Source organism: Typha latifolia, chromosome 6 (genome assembly GCF_019914945.1).
Source record: "Typha latifolia isolate L0001 chromosome 6, TyphaL0001v2, whole genome shotgun sequence".
Taxonomy (NCBI): Eukaryota; Viridiplantae; Streptophyta; class Magnoliopsida; order Poales; family Typhaceae; genus Typha; species Typha latifolia.
Window position 1 is genome coordinate 8,653,601 of NC_133091.1, and position 24,472 is coordinate 8,678,072.

The following is a 24,472-nucleotide window of genomic DNA, read 5'->3' on the forward strand; positions in this document are numbered from 1 at the left end:
GAAAAATATTTGTCAAATATTCTTCAGTAGTCAAAAAATTATGAAACCAAGTGGATTCGATTCATACTTCTTGATCTACAACTTTCGTATTTATGCCTTTCGCAGATTCAAACTGTAACTAGACGAAAACATGAAATAATGTGGGTCATGGTGGTGGAAATGGATGGAGTGGATGTTAGGGTTATGAATGGGTATGCAGATGGAGGTGGATGGTGGATGTGATTACGGGATATAAATGAAGGGAACGAAGTGGTCGAGATCCCAAAGAAGAGGGGTAACTCGATAGTTGAGGGAGATTAGAAGTTTAGAGAAACCTTGCCAACGGTAGAGGTGGAAGGATGGTGAAGAGGGAGGAGGGAGATTACGGTAGATAGATGATAGAGAGGCAAGAAATCAATATTCCAATCGCATAATGAATTTAGCTGCCATCGACATATTTATAGATGCTAGCCAACAAGTCCTAATAATAATAAGTAACCCTAATTCTAGAGAATTCCCACCGATTGCGTTCGAATGCGCCCGATCGCATTCGAACACACGAAAGGCATTCTTTGTATGTGCGAATGCGATGCCCACGTTCGATCACGCCCGACTATATTCGAACGCGCATTACACGTTATCTGTATTTGCGAACCTGATGTGGGCGTTTGCAAGGGCATTCGAATGCGACCCCTCTTGCGTTCGAATGTGACCTACAGGAATTTTATTTTAATGAAAATAAACAACTAATGCAGTAAGAAAAGATCCTAACTAAATGTATCACCTTAGTTGTCCATCTACTGTATACAAACCTTAGATCATCTCATCTCATAGCTAGTAAGTCTTTCCATGACATTTCTTTCAGTCCAAACACCACTCCATAGTGCCTAACAATCCTCTAAAGTTCCACCTAGAGTCTCCTCTACAATAGACAGCTAGATGAGCTACATTGTATTTATAAGTTGTCATCAATGTGCACCCCATGATACTCAGTCCATATTGCTTCCTCATAAGAAATATGATTGCTAGCTTGATCTTGGTATGAACCCACTAGGCCTCGATGTGCATCACATCTAGTAGATAGTAAGGGTTCTAATTGCTGTCTAGGGCTAATTTATTGTGATCTTTGCATAGTCGCAACAAAAAGGTGAACTCAAATCAAATTGGTCCTTAGCAAAGTCCATTACATTCCATTATATTTTTCAACTATTACATAATAAGCCATACCATCAGACACTATCGTTATATACATCGACTATCATATAGGACATCCTAGACATACGTAGGTCTAGCACTGCTTATGTATGTCATTTTCAATTATCATTTTGTCATAGCTAAATCTACCGTTTCATCAACTTTGATTTAAGTAGGTACGTTGAATAATATAATTGCCATTAGCTATTTCTCAAAAATAGTACAAATTTCAAAAGTTCTAAAGTAGTATTAGCTAGATACCTTCAAGATGATGCTAGATACCTTTTTTTTAAATGGAGAGTAGTATTAGCTTCGTCCCTCACCTAATTGGGTTAAAGGGTGATATGACTCAGGCCAATCCAATCGCCTCGAGCTAACTAGATAGGAGCCGAGGCCCCTTAGCTTAATTGGATTTATTTGCTTTTGTAATTTAGTCCTTGTACTAGGGTAATTTTCTTTTATCTTTAGTTGATTTGAATTAATACGGTTTGGCTAGCCGAATTGAATTGTACCATGGCCACCTATAAATAATTAGGTGTTGATCATGTCTGGATTATCAAATGAATATTGAACCCATTGGCTTTGAGCAAGACTCTTCTCCCTCACTCTTCTTTTCATGCGACCTCCCTCTCTCTCGCCAAGCGTCATTCTCGGCCATAGTTAACACTGCTACCACCCTTCCCTTACATCTAATTATCCCCTAGTATGGTCCACTTCTCTCCCTTCATCTAGCTTTATATCTTAACCCCACTATCGTTGCCATATCCTATTATGAACAAGATCTAGAACAATCTAGATGTAATAAAATTATAATATTTTAATAAGAGAAAGTCTCAGAAGCCACATATCTAATGGTTTTAGTTTCACAAAATTTTGAGGTTGGAGTGAAAAGAAAAAATTAAAACAGTGCAGAAAGGTCAGAATTGGATATATTGGAAATTATTTAACGTTGCGACGGTTGTCGGAGAGTAGCGAATGGCCAACGGTGGGGGTGGACAGATGTAAGGTAGAGTGGCTATGGGTTGTTAATAGAATTAGAGTTCTAACTTAGATCTACTCGTAGGAAAATAAATGTCTATGATTAATTTATTTCTACTCCTAGATTATCTTACTCTTACTCATAAAATAAACTCAAGGCTAAAATAATTTTTAAATGTTTAGATGCTTGCATGATTAAACAAAGAAGCTCAACCCCTCTATATAGAGAGGTCAGGTGCAATGAGTCCCACTTGGACAAGCCCTAAAGGCTTATACGACTCAAATTAAGATTTGCCTTAGAGGTTTGCATGAGACTTAATTGAACTTGTATTAGTGGCTTATATGACTTAATTGGACTTGCCTTAGTGGCTTACATAACTTAAGTAAACTTTCCTTAAGGGCTTACATGACATACTTATCTTAAGGTCTAACATAAAAAATAAATATGAGCCAATTAAAAGATAAATAGACTCGATCCATCGAGCCCAATATCCTCGTTATTCGGCAATTAGACCTAGATCTCATCAATCCACCACGCTTCCAACCACCTTGTACTCTAGGTGTTCATGGTAGTTTCCATGCCTTATGTTTCTCTCAAACTACATGTCCTTGATCAACATGTGGGTCTTGTCTGCCATGTGAAAGGCCCAAGGTGTGTTATGCTCAAGGCCCACTTGTTCGAGCCATAGTTTGCCCAAGCTATAGTTGGTTTGGATCAAACCCTTGCCATGGGTGGTTCGAGCCGAGGTCTTAGCACATGTGGTTTAGGCCATGGCTCGGGTGTAGAAGGTCCAAGAAAGTGATTAGTCATGATAGTTTGGATCGGGCGGGGGGGGGATCTTGGATTGATGCTAGTGGAAATCTAGGGTTTTCGACTCTAGCTTCCATCGTGAGTGGGGAAAATGGTGTTGCAACTATTGATAGGGGTTGTTCTAGTTTTGCGATGGTAGAGGGCTCGACCTACACGGATGAATGGTGCTCCACTGCGGTCGAAGGAAGGGTGGTTGCCGTGGTTTTGAAGGTCTCCACAGTTTCATCATTGTTAGTGCTTGAAAGTGGAGGTAGCGACTATTTCAAGATGGCCGACGACAATGGCCACCACACTTCCCCCACCTTGTCCTCAAGGTGTAAAGTTAGGGAAACGCTTCAAAATATACATGGCCTGGCTCTACGATCTCTATCTCCTCCAATGGCTCCAGTAGAACTCATCCAACAACCTTATGATTTCCAATCCGCTCCATCCGCAATGAAACATGGAAGACATGATGCACTCTCGACCCCTCAGACAGCTCCAAACGATATGCAACCGGACCGATACACTCTAGCACCCGAAATAGATCGAAGTAGTGATGTGCTAACTTCTGGTTTCTCATCGGACGCAAGGTCACCTGTCAATACAGTTGCACCCTTACGAACACCCAACTGCCAATGTCAAACTCATGCTCCCTATGGCTGCAATCATAAACTTGCTTTATATGGTTTTGAGCAAGCTTAAGATGGGCACGTAACCGCCTCAATGTGGCGTCCCAATCCATCAATGCTAAGTCCACCTCCGTCTGATCTACACATGCAACTGGATCATAAGCGCGTAATTGTCGGAGGTGTGCACCCATACACTACCTCGAACGTGGTCATGCCAATACTGCTGTGGTAGGCAGTGTTGTAAGACCACTCCACCCATGATAAGAACTCCAACCATCATCTCAGCATCTCTCCAATAAAACACTTTAAGTATTGCTCAATGCCTCGATTGACCACTTCAGTTTGGTCATTCATTTATGGATGGTAGGCCAAACTGAAGTTCAATTGAGTCCCTTGCAATCTAAAAAACTCCATCCAAAAGTCGCTCATAAATACATGATCACGATCCGAGATAATCATGCGAGGCATGCCATGTAACCGAACAATATCTCTAACAAAAATTTCAGCCACTGACTTGGCTGAAAATTGATGTGATAATGTAGAAAAGTGTGCATACTTGCTCAACCTATCAACCACCACAAAAATAACAGAATAACCACGTACCAGCGGAAGACCCTATATGAAGTCCATAGAAATGTCTTCCTAAATATAGTCCGGTATCGCTAGAGGCTATAGTAATCCGGCCGATTTCAACGTGGTTGCCTTAGCATTTTGATAGATTTCACAAGCACGGACAAAACTCCTCACATCTCGCTTCAATCTTAGCCACGTGCAACTCTGAGATATCCTCTTATAAGTCCTCAAGACACCCTCATAACTAGCCTTTAGAGTTTGGTAGATTTCGGCCATAATAGCGAAAGTTATATCTATTGAGGAAAGTAAGGACATCGATTCTATGAAAGTTGAACAATTGGTAGGAAATCTACAAACATTTGAGTCCAGTCTTTCAAAACTGAGGAAGTCCAAAGGGTTTGCTCTATCCACAGTTGAAGAAATTATAGAGGAGTCTGATGATGAAGGTGATTTAGATGTTGAGATGTTGGCCATGTTCGTCAAAAAGTTTAATAAATTCTTTCGGAAGCCAAACAAGTTGAATGCTGAAAAACTTGAGAAAAGCAAAGCCTTTGTGAAAAAGAAGAATACTGCGAGTTCGAATATAGGTGTGAGCAACAACAGTGTTAAACAGAAAAATAAGAATTCTGAGAATAAAGTTCGATGTTTCGAATGTTCTGGTTTTGGACACATAGCACAAGAATGCCCTAATCGCCTTAAGAAGAAGGGTAAAACTATGAAAGTTACTTGGGATGACTCAGATGAATCTGATGATGATTCTAGAAAAGACGAATAAAACTTTATTGCTTTTGCCTCTTCTCTACTTAATATCGATTCTGTTGTTGATACTGATAGTACAGATGATCAGGATATGTTACCAGCTGAGGAAGATGAATCTGAAATTCAAAAGGCATATAATGACCTGTACCTGGAGTCATTTAAACTCAAGAAAAGCAATCTTAGACTACTTCAACGACTAAAGGTAATCGAACTAGAAAGAATTCAATTTGAGGAGAAGTACAAATTGGAACTTGAACATGTCAAAGACCTTTCTGAACAACTTGACAATGCAAAAACTAAAATGAAGGCTGATGAAATTGAACTAGAGCGACTGAATAAGGAAGTGACATTTCTAAAAGGGAAGAACAAACTTGACGAGATTCTAATGGCTCAGATCTCTGGAAAAGATAGGTATGGTGTTGTATACACTAGTAGTTCAAATAATAATAAAATTGTCTTTGTTTCTGTAGGTATACAAAAGGAAGAATATCTGAAGTCATCAACCGCATTTACAAAGCAATCCTGGATAAATGCTTCTAAACTGAAGGTAAATCTACAAACTGGTGAATCATCAACGGCACCAAAGGTAAACTTTAGTCACACTCCTCGACAAAAGGTGAGTAGAAAAGGGTTTGTTCCGACATGCTATCATTTCAAAATTCTAGGGCATATTCGACCTCATTGCAAATTTTTGCAAAACCTAGAACTGCTTTCATTTATGGGATAAAAACAAAGGTCATATGGGTCAAGAAAAGTGATTTGAAATGTTATGTTGTGCATACAGCCTTGAAAGCTTTAAATTTTAATTTGTGCTATTTAGACAGTGGCTGTTCAAGACATATGTCGGGTGACAAGTTGTTATTTTCTAATCTTGAAAAACATGAAGGGGGAGTTGTGACATTTGGAGATGGTAATTCATCCAAGGTAATAGGTAAAGAAAAGGTAAGTTCTCCAGGGGTTTCTATTCTTGAAAATGTTCTTTACGTTAAGGGCTTGAAAGCAAATCTTCTGAGTATCAATCAATTTTGTGATGAAGATTATGAGGTAAAATTCTCCAAAAATAATTGTACTATTCTAGATCATGGTGGTAATGTTATATGTTATGGATCTAGAACATTTGATAATTGTTATGTTGTTGGAACGTCACATAAACTGAAATGTAACAGTGCCTCTTTTGACATTGCAGATCTTTGGTATCAACGTCTTGGACATGTGAATCACAAGGAATTATTTACTCTGTCCAAACAAAAAGTGGTAAGAGGAATACCTAAGATGAAAGAAATATCAAAAAGAGTGTGCGGTTCGTGTCAAATTGGAAAACAAATTCGAATCTCACACAAGAAGGTAAATGCAGCTACCACCAACCGTGTGCTTCAATTAGTTCACACGGACTTGATGGACTTCTACTGTTATGGAATTTGCTAATGTTATGATAGATGAATTCACGACTGATTTAACTAAAGCTACTCTTATTTCTGTTTCTGCAAATACATATGACGAAGAAATAGGAAAGTAGCTTGATCTGGATATTGAGAATCAGGACGAGGACAAAGTTGAAAAGAACAAAGATGACTACAACGTACCGGAACCATCTGCTAGAGTGAAATCAAATTATCCACTGTCACAAGTAATCAGAGACGTGAATGAACCAATTAAGACAAGACGACAAATCCAAAGTGAGGTATCATTTACTTGTTATACATCTTCGTTTGAACCTAAAAATGTGAAGGAAGCATTGTTAGATGATTCTTGGGTTAATGCTATGCATGAGGAATTAGAGCAATTTTCTAGGAATGATGTTTGGTATTTAGTTCTTAGACCTAAGAATGTGAACGTCATTAGAACAAAATAGATTTACAAGAATAAAAGTGATGAACATGGCAATATAGTTCGAAATAAAGCTAGACTCGTAGCATAGGGATATACTCAGGTTGAGGGTATAGATTTTGATGAGACATTTTCTCATGTTGCTAGATTAGAATCTATTCGTATACTGCTTGCTATTGCTTGTCACTTAAAATTTAAATTGTTTCAAATGGATGTTAAAAGTGTTTTCTTGAATGGTACTCTGAATGAAGATGTTTATGTGGAACAACCGAAAGGGTTCGAAGATCAAAAAAAAATTTCTCATGTGTTTAAACTGAAAAAGGCCCTCTACGGGCTAAAACAAGCTCCAAAAGCTTGGTATGAGAAGTTGACCACTTTTTTAGTAGATGCGGGGTTCACTCGAGGGGGAGTGGACAAGACATTGTTCATTAGATGGTCAAACAAGAGTTTAGTTGTGGCACAAATATATGTAGATGACATTGTCTTCGGGGCAACGAGTCGATCATTAGCTAAGGAGTTTGCATATCTTATGCATAGTCATTTAGCGTCATTGTGTGTGCTAGGTTTCAATCTGAACCTAAGGAGACACATTTGTTTACTGTGAAACGTATCATAATATATGTTGATGGCACAGTTGACTTAGGTATCTAGTTTACGTATGACTCGGGAGCTATCATATCTGGATACACGGATTCTGATTGGGCAGGTTCATGTTATGATAGAAAAAGTACCTCATGTGGAGTTTTTTATATTGGAAACAATCTGGTTGCTTGGCACAGTAAGAAACAAAACTCGATATCTTTATCTACTACGGAGGCCGAGTATATTGCAGCGGGAAGTTGTTGTTCTCAGTTACTATGGATGAAGCAGATGGTCAAAGATTACGACATTGAACAAGATACTATGGTGTTTTATTGTGATAATATGAGTGCTATTAATATTTCAAAAAATCCTGTTCAACACTCGCGTACAAAGCATATTGATATCCGACATCATTTTATACGCGCATTAGTTGAAGACAAAATAATAGCACTAGAACATGTTGAGACAGAGAAACAGTTGGGTGATCTATTTACAAAACCTTTGGATTTATAGAGATTTGAGTATCTTCGTACTTCTTTAGGGATTTGTGCTTTGGATTGATTTTTTTTTGTTTGGTTTGCGTGTTTCTTTTTTATTATTTCTTTTTGTTTCTTTTTAAGTTTTCTTTACTCAGAACTTTTTTTTGGTTTTAGTTTCAGATTTGTCAAGAGTTTTTGTCATAAAAAAATTTCATGCACTCCTAGATTCAATAGTATACTCTTGACATATAAATATGATTTTTCTCTTGATTATGAGTTATGATAGTCAATTCTGTCATCTTGTAGTATATTGTATCATTTCTGATTTGTTCACTCTCTTGATTTCTATGATAATTAAACTAAATTTAATGCACTCATAACGTGTGTATATTCTTGAGTGAGCATGACATCATGAAATTTTTTTTTAAATAGCTCACTATTGACGTTGATTTGCACAGTTTGACCTCTTTCTTAGTTATCACAAATGTGTTCATAAAAGATCAATGAAAAGGGCTACAATGAGTTTGTGTAAAAGCTATCTTGTTTAGAGTCCAGTTTGACTTAGTACATTGCTTGCAAATTAAATAAAATTTTTAATGTTTGTGAATATCTTCTTGCACATTGTTTAATATATACTACAAGAAAAGGGCTACCTACTCATGTGTGAAAGCCATCATTGCACCTATATGGTTTATATATAAAAAATATTACAGGAAAAATTCCTATTCGGTTATAGAGAATAAGTCGAATAGTGCAAATTTAAATACTAAGTCGGTTTGACTATTGTGTTGTATCATTGTTTAAATAAGAAAATTTATTTAAGAAGAATGTTTCATGTTATCTATGCTCACCTTGCATATGTATATTGTTATGATCAATCAAGATTAATTTAATTTTGAGTGATGCATTAGAATTGATTATAATATGCTTTTGATGATTTGATTGATCTATGTATGACTTATTTCATTCGATTGTCATATTCTATGTCTTGAATCTATTTGAATTTTTAGAGGTGCATCTCCAAAAAGATTTTTTAACTTTTTCTTAGATTTTTTATTTAAAAAAAGGGTGTTCGAACGTAAATTTTTGAGTTCAAACGCGGTGACTGGCGCGTTCTAACGCGCAGACTGGTGCGTTCGAACGCACTCGAGGATTCTTTATATATTGCGTCTGAACCAAGGGTTTTCATCTTCCATCTTCCAAACCCTGGAAACCCTTCATTTTCTCCCTCTCAAATCTTCAAGATCTTGGTATTTTTCATCAAATTTCTCACCACAAACCCTTTTAAAGGGTAGTTCTCCTCCGGATCTAGCGTCTTTCGGCTGAATTTCTTAGTTTTTCTTCACTTTTGCGAGGTATGATCATCCATCAATTTTCCTATTTTTTATTCAATTAAGTCTCTTGCTCTTGATTGATTTCGTGCATTTTCGAGTTTTGATCACGTTAAAGTTACTATCTTGATGTTTCTTGTGTGATTGAACATGATATCTTAGCGTTTTCAAGTGGATGATGGATTTCATTTAGGGCCTTCATAGTTTCTTGGATTTTTTTTATTTCTTGCTATCTTTTTGTTTGCTTTGGGTATGTATTGAATCTTGCATCTTGTTTCTTTCTCAAGAATGTCTAGAAAAGCTGCAGTTTCCAAGAAACCTAGGCCGCCTTCCTCACCTACTTCGGCTCCCAAGTTTTCGACATCTACGGCTGCGGGGCGTTACAAACATAATTTTGGCACCCGTCCTGTTATCTGTGAATGACCCGTGGTCATTTCCGATTTTTCTTCTTTGGGATTAGAACAGATATTTACTGAGCGAGGATGGTTATCGGAGTGTGGGATAAGCGGGACTGCTTATGTGGAAGTTGTTCGCGAATTTTTTAGTAATGCCACGGTCTTAGATCGTTGTATACGTTCTACTGTTCGTGGGGTGTCTGTATACTTGGACTCAAATGTTATTCGCGCTGAACTTCGTCTTCTTGATGGTGAGTTCCAGTATCCAACGTCTGCTCCACTTCCAGATGTCAATGAATATGCTGGCACTGTACTGATCAAAGGGGAACGTTGGAAGGGAAACATGATGCCGCATGCGAAGCTGACGTCTGTGGCTCGCATACTTCACCTGTTTTGTCTGTACAACGTCACCCCCAAGACTCGACATTCAAGTATTAGTCTGGATCAGGCATTCCTTCTTCATGCAATGTTATCTAGAGTCTAAGTCTCAGTTGATTTGGCTGCGGTGATCTATGATTCAATACTCACAGCTGCACAAAAAGAAGCACCTCGTGAGGGCTTACCATTTGGCATCTTTATTACAAATTTGTGCACTCAGAGTGGGGTGCGTGTGGATGCTTCGGAACCTTCCCTTACTTCGCACAAACCGTTGGATTGGATTACTCTTAAGCGGAGTCAAGCTCACGACTAGTCGTCTCCTCTCAAGCCGTCCTCTTTCGCCGCTGGTCATTCATCGCACCTTGACAGTTCTGATGATAGCTCTGACACTGACACATCTCACACTGAGGGGGAGTTACCACAGTACTCGGACCGTTTCTATCAGCTTAGTACTCAAGTGCAGGATCTCCATTCGGCCGTGAATGATTTACGAACTGAACAAGCTCGTCAGGGGACTGTACTTGACTCTGTGTTGACAATTCTTCATCGTCAATTTCCTCCGAGTTCCTAGTCTTTGACATTTGTGTCAAAAAGGGGTAGAGTGTCTTGGTGTCTAGGTGTGTAGGGGAAGCATGGTAATAGGGGGAGTTTATTAGAGTCTTTCTGTCGTTCTAACCTTGCTTATAACTTTGCTTGGAGGAATTGTTAAGTTTGTCTGTTTTAAGTACTTTTGAACTTATGCTCCATTGATAACTTGTATTTGGATTGTTTATTCATTTCAAGTTATTTTCACTTGATATTGGATTGGTATATGTTTATTTGCAGGGATTGATGTGTAAAATATTCTAGACTTGTTGATTGCTCAATTTGAAGTCTTTGTAATATCTTGTAACCTAGGTGTTTTGTTACAAATTGCCAAAGGGGGAGATTGTTAGCTTTTTATTTCTTGGCAATTGTGTACAAAATATTCTAAGTGTATTTTTTTATGTATATGAGCTTTAAACAAGTCTAGAATATCTCTGGTTTGAAGAATTGCAAGATTATTAGAGAAAAGCCGTTGAGTTCCCACCGCGTTCGAACGCGGAATCTACGTTCACACAGACAGAGAGCCGCGTTCACAAACGCGTTCGAACGTGGAATCTGCGTTCACACAGACAGAGAGCCGCATTCACACAGATAGAGAGCCGCGTTCACAAACGCGTTCGAACGTGGAATCTGCGTTCACACAGACAGAGAGCCGCATTCACAAATGCGTTCGAACGCGGGTACTTGCGTTCACACAGACCAAGAGTTGTGTTCACAAACGCGTTCGAATGCAACTCGAAGAATTCAAGTTGTCGCGTTCGAACGCACTCGGGCCCGTTCGAACACACCTGAGATCAAGTCATGCCGTTCGAACGCACCCGGGCCGCGTTCGAACGCACCAACGAAGTTTGATAAAATTGGACTTTCGTGAGTACGGATAGGACTTGGATTTGGCTCTATCTTGGAGATCATATATAAGGATTGTGATGCTCTATCTCTAGTGTGGTTGAAGAAGCATTATTGAAGGAGACTTCTCGAGGCTACATCAGTTCTTCAACTAACAAGGTTCCACTCATCATTAAAAAATTAATCTTTCGTCTTAAGGGTTATCTAGACAAAAGATCAATCTCGAGGGTTACTGAGATTGGACTTCAATCACGAGAAGCAGTGAATCGTGGGTTCTAGCGAGCAAGACTGAGAAGAACAAAGTCGTTTGGATCGACGGGTTGTTTTGTGTGTCAAGACACTATTCTAGTGATTGGTTTTGATCCGAGTTTGGATCCGTGGTTTTTTCCCGTTTGGGTTTTTCCACGGTAAAATCTTGGCGTTCATCTCTGCTTTCGTTCTTAATATTTCTACGGACTTTTACTTAAGCAAACGAGTGATATCATTGCCTAGTATTTAGATACATACTTGTGTCTAGCGGTTTTTCACTATCAAATCCGCATCGACTAGAAAGATGTACACAAAATGATGTGTCGAACTCACGATGGCCACTATGAGTTCTGAGTCATGCCGTTTGGGCTCATCAACGCACCGGCGACCTTCCAAGGGCTGATGAATAACCTTTTTCATCCACTCTTGCGTCAGTATGTGCTCGTCTTTTTTGACGATATTCCTACTAATCCGCAAGAATTGAGGGGATTCCTTGGGTTGACGGGGTACTATTAGTGATTCGTTGTCAATTACGACAAGATCACTGCCCTACTGACCTCCTTACTCAAAAATGGAGAGTTTCAACGGACAAGCAAAGCGACGGTGGTTTTCGAAGCATTGAAGATAGCTATGTCTACTGCACTAGTTTTGGCTTTGCCGGATTTCAGCAAGGCCTTCGTGGTAGAATGCGACGCCTCAGGTGCAGATATTGGAGCTATTTTAATGCAGAAGGGTAGGCTCGTGGCATATATAAGCAAGGCATTGTCAAACTAGTCATGACAATTATCCACCTACGAGTGTGAAATGCTAGCAATTTTGCATGCCGTCATCAAATGGCGACCCTATTTGATTGGTCGATGGTTTACTATCCGCACGGACTAGTGTAGCTTACCCTACTTCATGGAGCAACGTGTGCAACCGATGTCGTCTCGAGCGTGGATACACATTATGGCGTCGTTTCATATTATGTTAGTATTTTATTCAAAGAAAAAAAAGATTTATGTAGGTTGCCTTTGAATGCGGGTGGGTACGTTCGAACGCGCTTGTGAATGCTTGCAGGTGTTCACAAATACAGAGAAAGCAACTGGTGAGTTCGAACGTGGTTGGTAAAAATCCACTATTTCTAGTGTTAATAATTGTCATTTTTGAATTGTTTGGTTAGCCTCTTAAGGTATGGATGGCAACTAAAAAGAGGATATTAAAGAATTGAGTTTTCGCCCTAATCTTCTTCTTCTCCTTCTCTTTCGTTCCCTCATCCCACGGCTCCGCTGCCTCTAGCCTCCCTCGACCGGCCACTCACCCTAGTCCCTTAGGGGCGGCCCCCTCCTCTCTCATCTTTAGAACTCTCTACCTTCACTTGAACCCTTTCCATCATCTATAGTCCCTCCACCACCACCTTCCTTACTGGTGCCACCCCATTACCTCCGGCCTATCACCTCCATAATCCACCTAAGGTTCCATGCCCCCATCCACGGATCCAAAGAATGGACTCCCTGATGTCCATCCACTTATCCAAAGATATCTCCAAGTTCCACCGTCCGATTCACCTGAAATTAGATTTGTTGAAAAGATATTTTCTAGGGCTACAGCTGATACGATTCGAACTTCACTAATATCGTCTCAAGCATAGTTACACTTTAGGGGTGTCTTTGTTTCTTGTTTTAAAATTTAATTCCTAAGAAAATAAGTTTTCTATAAGTCGCATTCGAACGTGGGTGGAGTGCGTTCGAACGTGGTTGTGAACGCCTGCATCACGTTGAGAGAGTGTGAATTGTGCATTCAAACGCCGCATTCGAACGTGCTGTGATCGCCTATATCGCATTCGCAAATCCATAGAAGTGGGAAATAGGTGTGTTTGGTCGCACGTTCGAATGCCTGCATCGCATTCGCAAATCCAGAGAAGAGCGAACTAGGTGCATTTGAACGCGAGCAGGCGCATTCGAACGCGGTCAATGATAATGTACTGTTTAGGGTTAATTTTGAATTGTTTGTTAGCCCCTAAAGGATGTGGATGGCAACCATAGAGTCATTATTGAAAAATTGAGTTTTGCCTTGCCTCCTTCGTCCTCTTCGCTCTCGTTCTCTCAATCCCCGACGACGCCGCTTCTAACCTCCCTCGACTGGCCAATCACCCTAGTCCCTTAGGGGTGGCCCTCTCCTCCCCCTTCTTCTAATCTACCCAACACTTTCCCTAACCCTTCCATCCACCATAACCCTTCCACCACTACTTTTCACCAGTGCCACCCTATTAACACCGGTCCACCTCCAACCACCATCATCCTAGTATCTCGTGCCTCCATCCACGGATCCTGATTAGACCCCCTGATGTTCATCCACTAATCAAACGATATCTCGAGATTCCCACATCCGATTCATCTGAAACTTGATTAGTGGGAAAGCTCTTTTCTGAGACTACAACATATTTAAATTTCACGTCAATCCGACGGTGGAATATTTCTAGATCTATTTACAAAATTCCATGCAAAGAATCAGTTCATATCTGAGAATTGGAAGAGATTGAACCTTAGCCAAAAAGGGAGATCATATCAACGGCATGTCAAAATTTCACGTTGATCTGATGGCTATATTTCTAGGAATCCTCTTCTAAAGTTCCATGCAAGATCTTGTCCAAATCTAAAATGGGATAGATCAAACTTTAATCTAGGGAAGGTCATATCATATATGTGTGAACGCAAATCTAGCATTCGAATGACCGTATTTGAACGCTATCCATTTGCGTAAGAACGCACCTTCTAGAAACTATTTTATTTTCCTAAAACATAAATAAAAATTGATACAAATTGAAGAAGTTCACTATGCCTCTAAATCAAGATCTGCAACAATTTAAAATTGAGAGAGATAGAATGGTAGGCTGATGTAAATCTAGCGTACTCGATGACATAGGGTGATGGCATCCATGAGCGATGGCTCATAATTTTTGCACGGTGATTCGATGATGTGGAGTCGAGGGCTCAGATGGTAGTACTAATGTGTGATACTAACCTATGTGATGGGCTTATAGCTAAGGTCCTTAGTCTGTTGTGGCGGAGAATCAGTCATGATGTTGGCCGAGTGATGGGCTGGTGATTCTATCGCTATGGTCTACCCTCCCTTAGGGGTATGTGTGTGGTCGGGCGTGAGTATTTGATGTGGCCTTCGGGCGTAGCTCTGCATGAGCCTAAGTTACAAACTCGGTAATCTAAGGTGATGCATATTATATAGTGTAGTATTAATATGGCCTATGGGAAAAGCTCAGTGTGAGCTTGAGATTGAGGACATGTTAGTCCGTATTAGCACATGGCACGTTACTGTTTGCCAATGCATGTGCGCATTGAATGAGCATGATAAGTGTAACAACTCAATCTAAAAAGAAAATTTTAATTTTGGGCATGACGCGCCCGGTCACACTGTGGCCGGCCTCGTGCCCATGCAAACTGTGCATGCAGCTTGCGTGGTGGGGGTGCCACGCACCCGTTACCGCTGTCGCAACCCCCTCCACCGCCATCTCTCTCTCTCTCTCTTTAAATCTCCCTCTCTCTATCTATCTATCTCTCTCGGTCTCTCTCTCACTCCACTCTCTCTCCACTCTCTCTCCACCCTCTTTCGCACTCCTCGTTGCGACATCGGCTGCGCCGCCACCTTCTAGAAGCCGTCGCGGCCGGTGAGAAGCTCCCTCTCCCTCTCTCTCTCTCTCTCTCTCTCTCTCTCTCTCTCTCTCTCTCTCTCTCTCTCTCTCTCTCTTGCCCGAGCTCAGGCTCGTCGGAGCCGAGCCGCCGGCTGGCCAGCAGCGGTCGGTGCCCTCCCCGCCGGCCCCGGTCCGCAAGCTCCTCCCTCACCTCCTCTCTTTCTTATCTTCCTCTTCTCTTCTTCTTCTTCTTCTTCTTCTTCTTCTTCTTCTTCTTCTTCTTCTTCTTCTTCTTTCTTATTTCTTCTTCCTTTCTCCTTTCTCCTTTCTTTCCCTCAGCTCCCCTTCTCTCTTCTTCTTCTTCTTCTCCTCCCTTCTTCTTCTTCTTCTGCTTTCTTTCTTTTTCTTCTTCCTCCTTTGTTTCTACTTCTTTCTTTTTTGCATAGTGCTGGGCTCGGCCCAGCACTATAGCAGGTAGTGCTGGGCCGAGCCCAGCACTAGTGACATTATTTTATTATCTACTTTATTTTATATTTATTTATTTATTTAATTAGGTATTACTTCCTTAATTAATGTAGATAAATTATTTAGACATTAATTATTTTAATAATAATATATATTCTTCAACATGATGATTATTAATTATAAATATTACAATTAATGATTAACTAGGTTATAAAATATTATGCATAAATATAGATAATACTTATTTTGATGTAACTATGTATTTATATTTCTATTAGATTAATAGATAGTGTTGTAAATTATAATTATTAGATTTATGTACTGATATTCATAATATATGAAATTTAAGTAATCTTAACAATTTATTATATACTATTGTGTGTAGAATAAGATACTAGTCTTATTAATTAATTAATTATTTTGCATAATTAAGTAAATACTATATAACTTCTAATTAATCAAAATAGACTAAGAAATATAAATTTATTATAAATAGATCTTATCTATACTTATATCGCATTTATAATTATTTAGCTTTTACTTTATAATTATATATTTAGATTATTAAATAAAAAGAAATGAACCTTTCCCCGTATATTATAACTAGCATTTTATAATAATAGTATGTCATAATATTCGAAAATACATATAATGTGAATTATGTACAAAGTAAAAGAAGTGATTTTAAACCAAATAAACTTTTATATTCTACTTGAATTAATTTTAATTGGATAAATGACTAATTAATATTACTTGAATATTTTTAGATCCCAAACCCCCTTATTTGAGACCCCGTGGATCTTGCTAGCAATGAGTGTCACTCGATTATCTAATGGACGTGAGAGATGCGTGGTTGGTGTCTTATGATCAGACTGTGAGTAGTCTTATCCCCTAGACGCTTTTCTCAAATTAGGTTATGTTATATATTATGTACATGCATGTTTTGGCCTCCAACATGATTATATGACTTTACCTATTGATGATTACAGTCGAGCATATTTTATCATACATTTGATTATGCTGATCTGGGATATGAGTACATTGGTGATATATATAGAGATGATTAGAGATGATTAGAGATGATTCTACTGTTATGATTGTATACCGAGTTGATCTGTAGCATGAGTATGCATATAATATATTAGCATGAGTATGTATGTGTTGATGATACAGTTGGAGACTACATTGCATCATTTTCTCTTGATTCCTATTCCACCTAAATTCCTGTTATGCATTGACTTATTATTGTACTGGATATATACATACGATCTAACATTTAGAAGAAAAGCATGAAATATGATTGATAGGATAGTTGATAGAAAGCGTGAGGATACTCGAGTGGGCGCGAGGGTTAGGACGCGCTTGGTGGATGATTAATCGCTCGACATAGTCGCGATAGTGTTGGCCTTACGTCCGAGGTCGTTAGTCTTTGTGCGCAGTAGACATTCGGACACATGCCGTTCGCTAGGGCATACGTGGCAAGTTATCCTCACGAGGTTTCTATCAACTATGTGGGTGCCCGGTCTGGATGGATGTTGATACGCTAGCAGGTGGTGGGGTATAATTATATTTGAGATACTCTTGCGGGTGGCGGAGTATGCTCTGAACCTTCAGACATGATGTTGAGACTGGGTACCAGGTGTTGACTGTGCATAGTAGTCTAGTATGATGATATGATACTGAGATGTCGGTGATGATTGTGATGTTGAGAAATACATATTATTTTATTATCTTTTGGTTACTTGATTATCGGGTGAACAATATGCATCATATATGGTTGTATTTGATATCATAGTATGGTCATGGTCGGCATCCATCATTTGTCATATTAGAGATAGAGTTATGATGATGATATGACTTAGAGATTTATTTATACATTGTCGAGGATTATGTATTTTATCAGTTATGACATGACATGTTATTTATTTTTCACTTATGTATTATCGATGAACATTCATATTCTCATTCATAGCATGATGCTCTTTCTGATTCATATTATCTAGTACATGATTTACTCTCTATTTGGCATTACTGATTCGGGGTAAGGTCTATTCACTAAGTCTTTTGCTCATGACTATCTTTATTTCTTTTCTAACCATCTCAGATATGTGGTACGTGATAGCAACTTGAGATATCTTGAGAAGATATTTTATAACGATGATGAGGTGAGCTATAGATGCGAGACTGTATAGATGATAATTTAATCAGATATTGAGTTGTATTAGTATTTGATATTTGTATTCTTTTGTATTAGACGATGATTTGGATATTACATGTCGAATTATAGTGTACTCTTGTATTAATTATTTTAGTTGTATCTTGATGGTTTATTGTGGCCTGTGTGGGTCCTGCCAGATTATGTAGTGGTCTAATGTATATTATTGTGGACTGGGATATTCATATGTTAACCGGTTTATTTGGTTAATAGTATGATTTATTTGATGATGTCATGATTATATGTGTACAAGAGAGTATCTGGGTGTGATAGGCCCCGCCCGACATGTCGCGTGCGCCGCGCGTGCCGCGTGGGCGCTTGTGCATGCACGTGCCCGTGCCGGGCGGGGGCGTTACAATGAGTATGTGGTACTGATGTATTCTATTTGATCATGATATGCATATTCATATTTACCTATTATTCTATCATTGTTTACGCTACTTGTAGACTGTAGAAGTAAATACTTAGTAGGCTTTATGATCACTACCATTTAGTAGAATTATTTCATATTAATAGATGACCCGCGGGCCCATGGAGGATCTAGCAAAGACCGGCTTTTAGTCTTCTAATTCTTATTTTTATTCTATGAATGTAATTAAGTTAGATGGCTTATAGCTCTAGCATTTGCTTTGACTTATATTTTTATGAATATGTAATTCTGGCTTGTTGTGGTCTTGGTATTATGGGTTTCTTTATCTGTTTTATTTATAAAAACGTAGACTTTTTGCTTGTATATTGTGTTGAAACATTGATTAGCAAGTCACGTGGTAATGACGTGAGTTTTACCCACGTGTTTAGTGGTGGGTGTTACACCTAATGTCTACGAGGTGGTCCTATCTAACCCAGATCACATCAACTCGAGATGGTAATCGACAGCATGAACTAAGTCTTTGCCCATATAGTTTGGATCAAAAACCCGGCCCACTACCTTAGCCTGCTTATTCCTATAATTTTTAGTCCCATATTGAATATTTAGTAAAATAAATATCACTATACAATAATGGTCCTATGAAAGCTAGTTTCATTAAGACCCATTATTTTTGGTAAGATCTAAAATTTTTTAAATCCAACCAACTACACTCGCCTATTATTTCTGGCCCAAGCTCGATATTTTATAGGCTAATAAGCGATAATAAGCTATAATATTTTAGCGTAGCCTAAACCTAACCCAACCCATCCAATGATCGCCTCTATATATATTAATAAATTAATATTAAAATAAGTTATTATTTTGTTACTAATAGAAAACGCTTCCACAAGTAAACGAGTCTAAGTGTTTTTGACTATATTAGATCTTCTCACAAACTTATTCACCTAAAATAGTCAACTTTTAAACATATTATCTAAATAAGTTTATTTTTAAAATATTAGTTGCAAAGAAACTGACCAAGTAGAAAAAATGTTTAACTATTCAATGTCTTATGGAATAGGTAATATGTTAAAAGTATGTTTTATCCAATCAGAAGATATTGATCTCATCTCATTAGTGTTTCATACAAGAAATAAGTACAAATATAACAATATATAAAAAGAGTGAGTAAAACGATGAACTTTTTAGCATTTTCTTTTGGACTATGAGGTTGCAACTTACGTGCACAAACAGATCCATTTTGATATTAAATTAGATACATGAATTAGCTATTTGGGTATATAAATTTCAAAGAATGTCTAGTTTAGTCAAAACTCTAGTTTTCGACGAGAAAGAATTAAAGCATTTAGGTCCGCCATATAATGAGAAGATTTCCCACCAAGGTCAACAATCCTTGAATCTAGTATTACTGTTTAATTCAAAGGGTAGACTAGAAGAAGAATGACTTTGTAAAATATATATTGTTAAAACTATTGGATCATAGGTCAATGGTTTATATCTATGTCCTTCAATTGAATTTACTTTAAGTTTTATTTGATCCCGATTAATAAATTATCAAGCTAATTCATTTATTTTAATTTAAATGAATTATCAAGCTAATTTAATTTACACCGGTAGTCTTTTTTTAGAAAAAAAGGAAAGAATTATTATAATTATATTTCAAATAAGTATACGTTTCAAGGGTGACGTATAGCGATCTAATAAGAAAAACAAACCCATAAAATTAATGCGAAGCAAGCTGGCAACGGTGCCAACGGACCTTTCAGGCATTATTAGTCTACTCTTATATATTAATATTCGCTAACTAAGATAGGGAATTTTACAGCCACTAACCTCAGATAATTAAAGAAACCGGCCCACTACTTTATAAATTATTCTGGTACGTCTTAATTAATTCAAGGTGTTAAATTAGACTTATTGAAAAAAATAAAAAAATTTAAATTATAAAATTTAACAAGCTGTTAATTATAAAATAAATAAAATATAGAGTGTGATAAGTAAAATTTTTTAGAAAAAAAAGGAAAAAAAATTGAAAAAGGAAACAAGAAGTAAGTGCATACCCGTCTAGTAGATGCAGGTGGGCCTCCAAGTTATGGAAGCAGGAGGGATCGCCAGTGTCCTTCAAGAAAGGGGAGTGCTTATGATCCAGCAATAGCTCCACCCCCACATGGCTATAACTCCACGGGAACGCTTCCGCCATCCTCCGCACCATATGCGGCACCCTCTCGTTTACGAAGATCCCTGGCACCTTCGGCACCGTATCGTGAACGTTGACCACTCGCAGAGCTTTGATACCCAACCCCTCGAACCTCTCCTTAAACCTCCCGTTCCCCACCCTCGGCCCCGAGAACGAGAACACGCAGATCGCCGCCTTCTCGCCTCCGATCCCGCCGTGGATCCCCACCTCCACAATATCGTACGCGCTAAGCATCGCCAGCGCGCTCCCCAAGCTATGCCCGGTAACGCTGATGCTGACCTCCTCTCCTTTACTTGTAAATTGCTCCACTAGCTTCCGCACCTCGGTGAGCACTTGCTCCCTCGCCGAGTACTTGCAGAACCGGCATGTCGGGTCCTTGTCGGTGTAGAGATCCACGAATCCCGACTCCACCTTAACCGACGGATCCGGGCACGGGATCCCCTCGGATGAAGCTGATTTCAAGAAATCCATCAAGTCGGCGACCCACTCGAGTCTCGTGACCGTGCCGCGCCACGCGATCAGGATATCGCGGCGGCCGAGCCGCTCCGTGGTCTCTTCGGAGGCGGCGGCGACGTAGCCGATCCAGTTGGCACGCTGGCTCCAGATCTTGTTGGATAAGCGCGACTTGGTGAAGAAGTTTGGGAGCTTCGTGTTGGAGGTGGCGTAAAGGTACCGGGTGACCTCGTAGCCGCAGTCGCCCATTCCGAGCTCGGAGAAGAACGCGCGCCGGTGGTACTTGCAGCTGCCGCAGTAGCGGGAGAAGGGATCGTAGTCGAAGCCGTCGTAGCAGGATTGTGCGAACTCGCCGTAACGGATCAGTTCGGAGCGGAGGAGCGGATCCATCGGATCGAGAAGGCCAGCCCACTCCTCGCTGCCGTGGATCTCCCGCCACCGCTCCGCGAGATGGCTATTGGATGACGACTCTTGCTCCTGCCCTTCCTGTTGCTCGGTTTCCAGTTCGGTGACGAGGGATGTGAAGGAGTCGTCTTTGGCGGCGGAGGGCAGATGGGTCGTCGATATCCGTGCTGATCTCGACTTTAAGATTCCTAGTTTGGAGGATCGGACGGGGAGGAGATGAGGAAGGTGGTGGTGGTGGTGGTGGTGGGAACCAATTAGTGAAGGGTCGTGGGTGGGGCCGGAGAGTGGATTCCCGAGTTTCGGGTGTGGGATCGCCATCGATTGGGGAGATTGGAACGAGTGCATGATTGATGTTGGGGAAATGAATGGCGAGTGCAGTAAAGGGTATATGTATAAACTATGTCGTCAGAACATGTGGGTGGGCGAGTAATTCTCGAGTAATTCTAGATATCTTAAATTAGGCTTAGAATAATAGAGTTTGATTGTAAATTAGAGTAAGAGTATAATTATAACCTTTTGTTGCATGTGATATAAAAAAGTGAAATACATTGGTTTTGAAGTGAATATGAGGATATCCAAGACAAATGGATCAAAATGCCTCTTTGACCCTTTGAGTTTGAAGTACATTAATATAAAAATATTATTATTGATATTTTCGTGAATAATAGTTTCTTGTTTTTTTTTGAAAGAAATAAAAATAATTTTCAGATTTTTAGCCTTAGATCCGCAATCATATGGCCACCGTCAATTTTTTTTTTCTTTTACTCATGGGTTTGCAAGCCGGCATAACATACAGTTCTTGTTTTCTTTTCTAAGTACCTGTGTGCATGTTTGAATATAATTATTTTGTTTTTATTTATTTTTATTTTTTTAGCTCGTATGTAGTTACGGTTTTTAATTATCTTGCCACATTGTAAACCCATATGTAAAGTTTGTCTTTTTGTTATAAAGAATCTCTCAATATTGCAAATTTTATTCAAGTAACTATTGCAGGCTTACAATCATTTGTGAGCTAAAAAGTATATAAGCCCTAACCACCTTGAAAGATATTGCGGGCTAAGTAAGTTTGAAAAAATTCTTTTGGTGAGAAATGTTTTATTTTTGAAAGAAATTAAGGTTATATGAAAGATAATTCCAAATATGAGTACCATTATTACTTAAATGTGACACCAAAGAGTAAAAATTATGTATTTGTTTAGAAAATTTAAGGAATACTAATAAAATATTATTATTAAAATTGTTAAATATGAAAGTAGTCATTTCCAAGAGTAAATTTATAATTTCAAAAGATTTTAAACTTAGACTTACTAAATATGACTAAGGTCCCTTATCAAGTTAAGACTAGCGGTGAACTCAAACTAAACACAACCCTAAGTCCTAAGACAGTACACTAAGTTTTCTCTAATTTTTTCTTTTTCATTATTTTTATAGTAAATTACAAATTGCCCCTGTGTATAAAATCAAATCATTATCTAAACTTTCATTTGCCATATTTTCTCATCCTTTGATTTAGACTAATGTGTAACCGTTAACTTTTACATCTAAAATAACAAAAAATTTGTAAAAGCTTTAAAAATTATTGGAAAAAGTTTTCCCACAATAATAAATATTTTTTTTTTAAAAGGGAGGTCGACTGACCTATTCATTTAAATTAAAGACAGGTTACAATGAAAATCAGGAAGGGGATTGGCCCACTCCCTACATACTTTCTTGGCGAAAGTAAAAGACTCTAAGCTATTAGCGATAACGTTGTTGTTTCTACTGATAAAGCATACTTCTAAAGAATGGTTTTTAGATAAGATGAGTGACCATTCCTTCACTATGGGTTCGACTGCCCACATGACACTGACTTGGCTAGATCCCACTTTCATACAGACAAGTTTCTGACAATCTGAGAATAATGTTAAAATGTCAAGAATTGCCTTTCTCTTTCTATTAAATTTTATATCTTAATCCTATTATTCAAATTTAAAATAAAATGTACTTTCAAATTCTTCTATCTTCTCCAATCTCTAATTACAAACCTCAAAATTAATACCATAAGTTATTATTTATAAATTAATTTCTCTATTAGTTTGAACGAAAAGTTCAGAGTTTTATATAAATATTTATCACATGGAAAAGTGAAAGAAATAAAAGTTTAGAGGGATGCTTTAAATTTAGGCATAAGTACCAGGGGCAATATGTAATTTACCTTTATTTTTATTAAGCAATAGTGTGTATAGTTGTATCCCTCGTATTTCATAAACCAATATAATTTATGTCCATTCCATTTTAACTTTATAATTTTATCTATTTTTCTGTAAAATGATCGTGACACTCTTAAACCTATTATAGCGGAGGAGAAAGTAACCATCACATGCACTATTAAATAATGACTTTTGTCTTTTCTAATTTTCTATTTTTATTAATTAAGAGAGAGAACGTGTCTATAAGAGATAGGGCCAAATATGAAGAGAGAAATTATATGTTACTTATATTTTTTTTCTACAATAATATAATTATACTTCATTTTACTTTTTTTGCAATTGCAACAAAAAGTTGTTCACAAATTCTCTCTTTTTCTTTTTCACCTCTCTCATGAAAATTTTCGGTAAGAAACTTAACCTATACAATCATACTACAGTCTTTTCCATATAAATAATGTTATAAGAGTGAATGAGTATAAAATATTTCTTTTATTACCAAGGTGGAAGAACTCATCTTTTTAAGTATTTGAAATAATTTCACCGTGCTAGAAGTAAAATCAAAAATTTATAAATTAATCAAAGGGCATCTAGATGAACACAATAGTGCTATTAAATATCTTTTCCTATTGAAGAAGTTAATTATTTTGTCTTCATTATAGAGGATGAAGATCTTTGTTTATATTTAAAGTGTTAGGTTTTTAATTATTAGCAATTATGTATAAAATATTCTAAGTGTATTTTTACATGTATATGAGCTTTATACAAGTCTAGAACATCTCTGGTTTGAACAATTACAAAATTATTGCAGAAAAGCTGTTGAGTTCACACCGCGTTCACAAATGCGTTCGAACGCGGTGCGTTCACAAAACGCGTTCGAACGCGGGTACTTGCGTTCACAAAACGCGTTCGAACGCGGGTACTTGCGTTCACACAGACCGAGAGCTGTGTTCACAAACGCATTCGAACGCGGGTACTG

General features: G+C 38.2%; 1 protein-coding gene and 1 long non-coding RNA gene across 6 annotated transcripts in view; one reads left to right on the forward strand and one right to left on the reverse strand.

Annotated features, from left to right (window-relative positions):
* The window catches only part of LOC140791375 (phospholipase A1-Igamma1, chloroplastic-like), a 78,633-nt gene extending 56,728 nt beyond the window's left edge, over positions 1–21,905 (reverse strand). For 4 of the 5 annotated variants that reach the window (XM_073141921.1, XM_073141917.1, XM_073141918.1 and 1 more), the window contains exon 1: positions 20,313–21,905. In XM_073141921.1, coding sequence (XP_072998022.1) covers positions 20,313–21,652 — 1,340 coding nt within the window. In that variant the 5' untranslated portion in view covers positions 21,653–21,905. Of the gene's footprint in view, positions 1–1,624; positions 6,621–20,312 lie in introns of those variants that run through there. The other variant, XM_073141919.1, reaches the window with a different exon arrangement.
* On the forward strand, positions 6,092–17,859 carry LOC140791377 (uncharacterized). The gene is made up of 3 exons (XR_012109560.1): positions 6,092–6,249; positions 6,408–6,586; positions 17,772–17,859. It is a non-coding gene; the product is annotated as an uncharacterized lncRNA (long non-coding RNA).
* Positions 21,906–24,472: the final 2,567 nt, after the last annotated feature.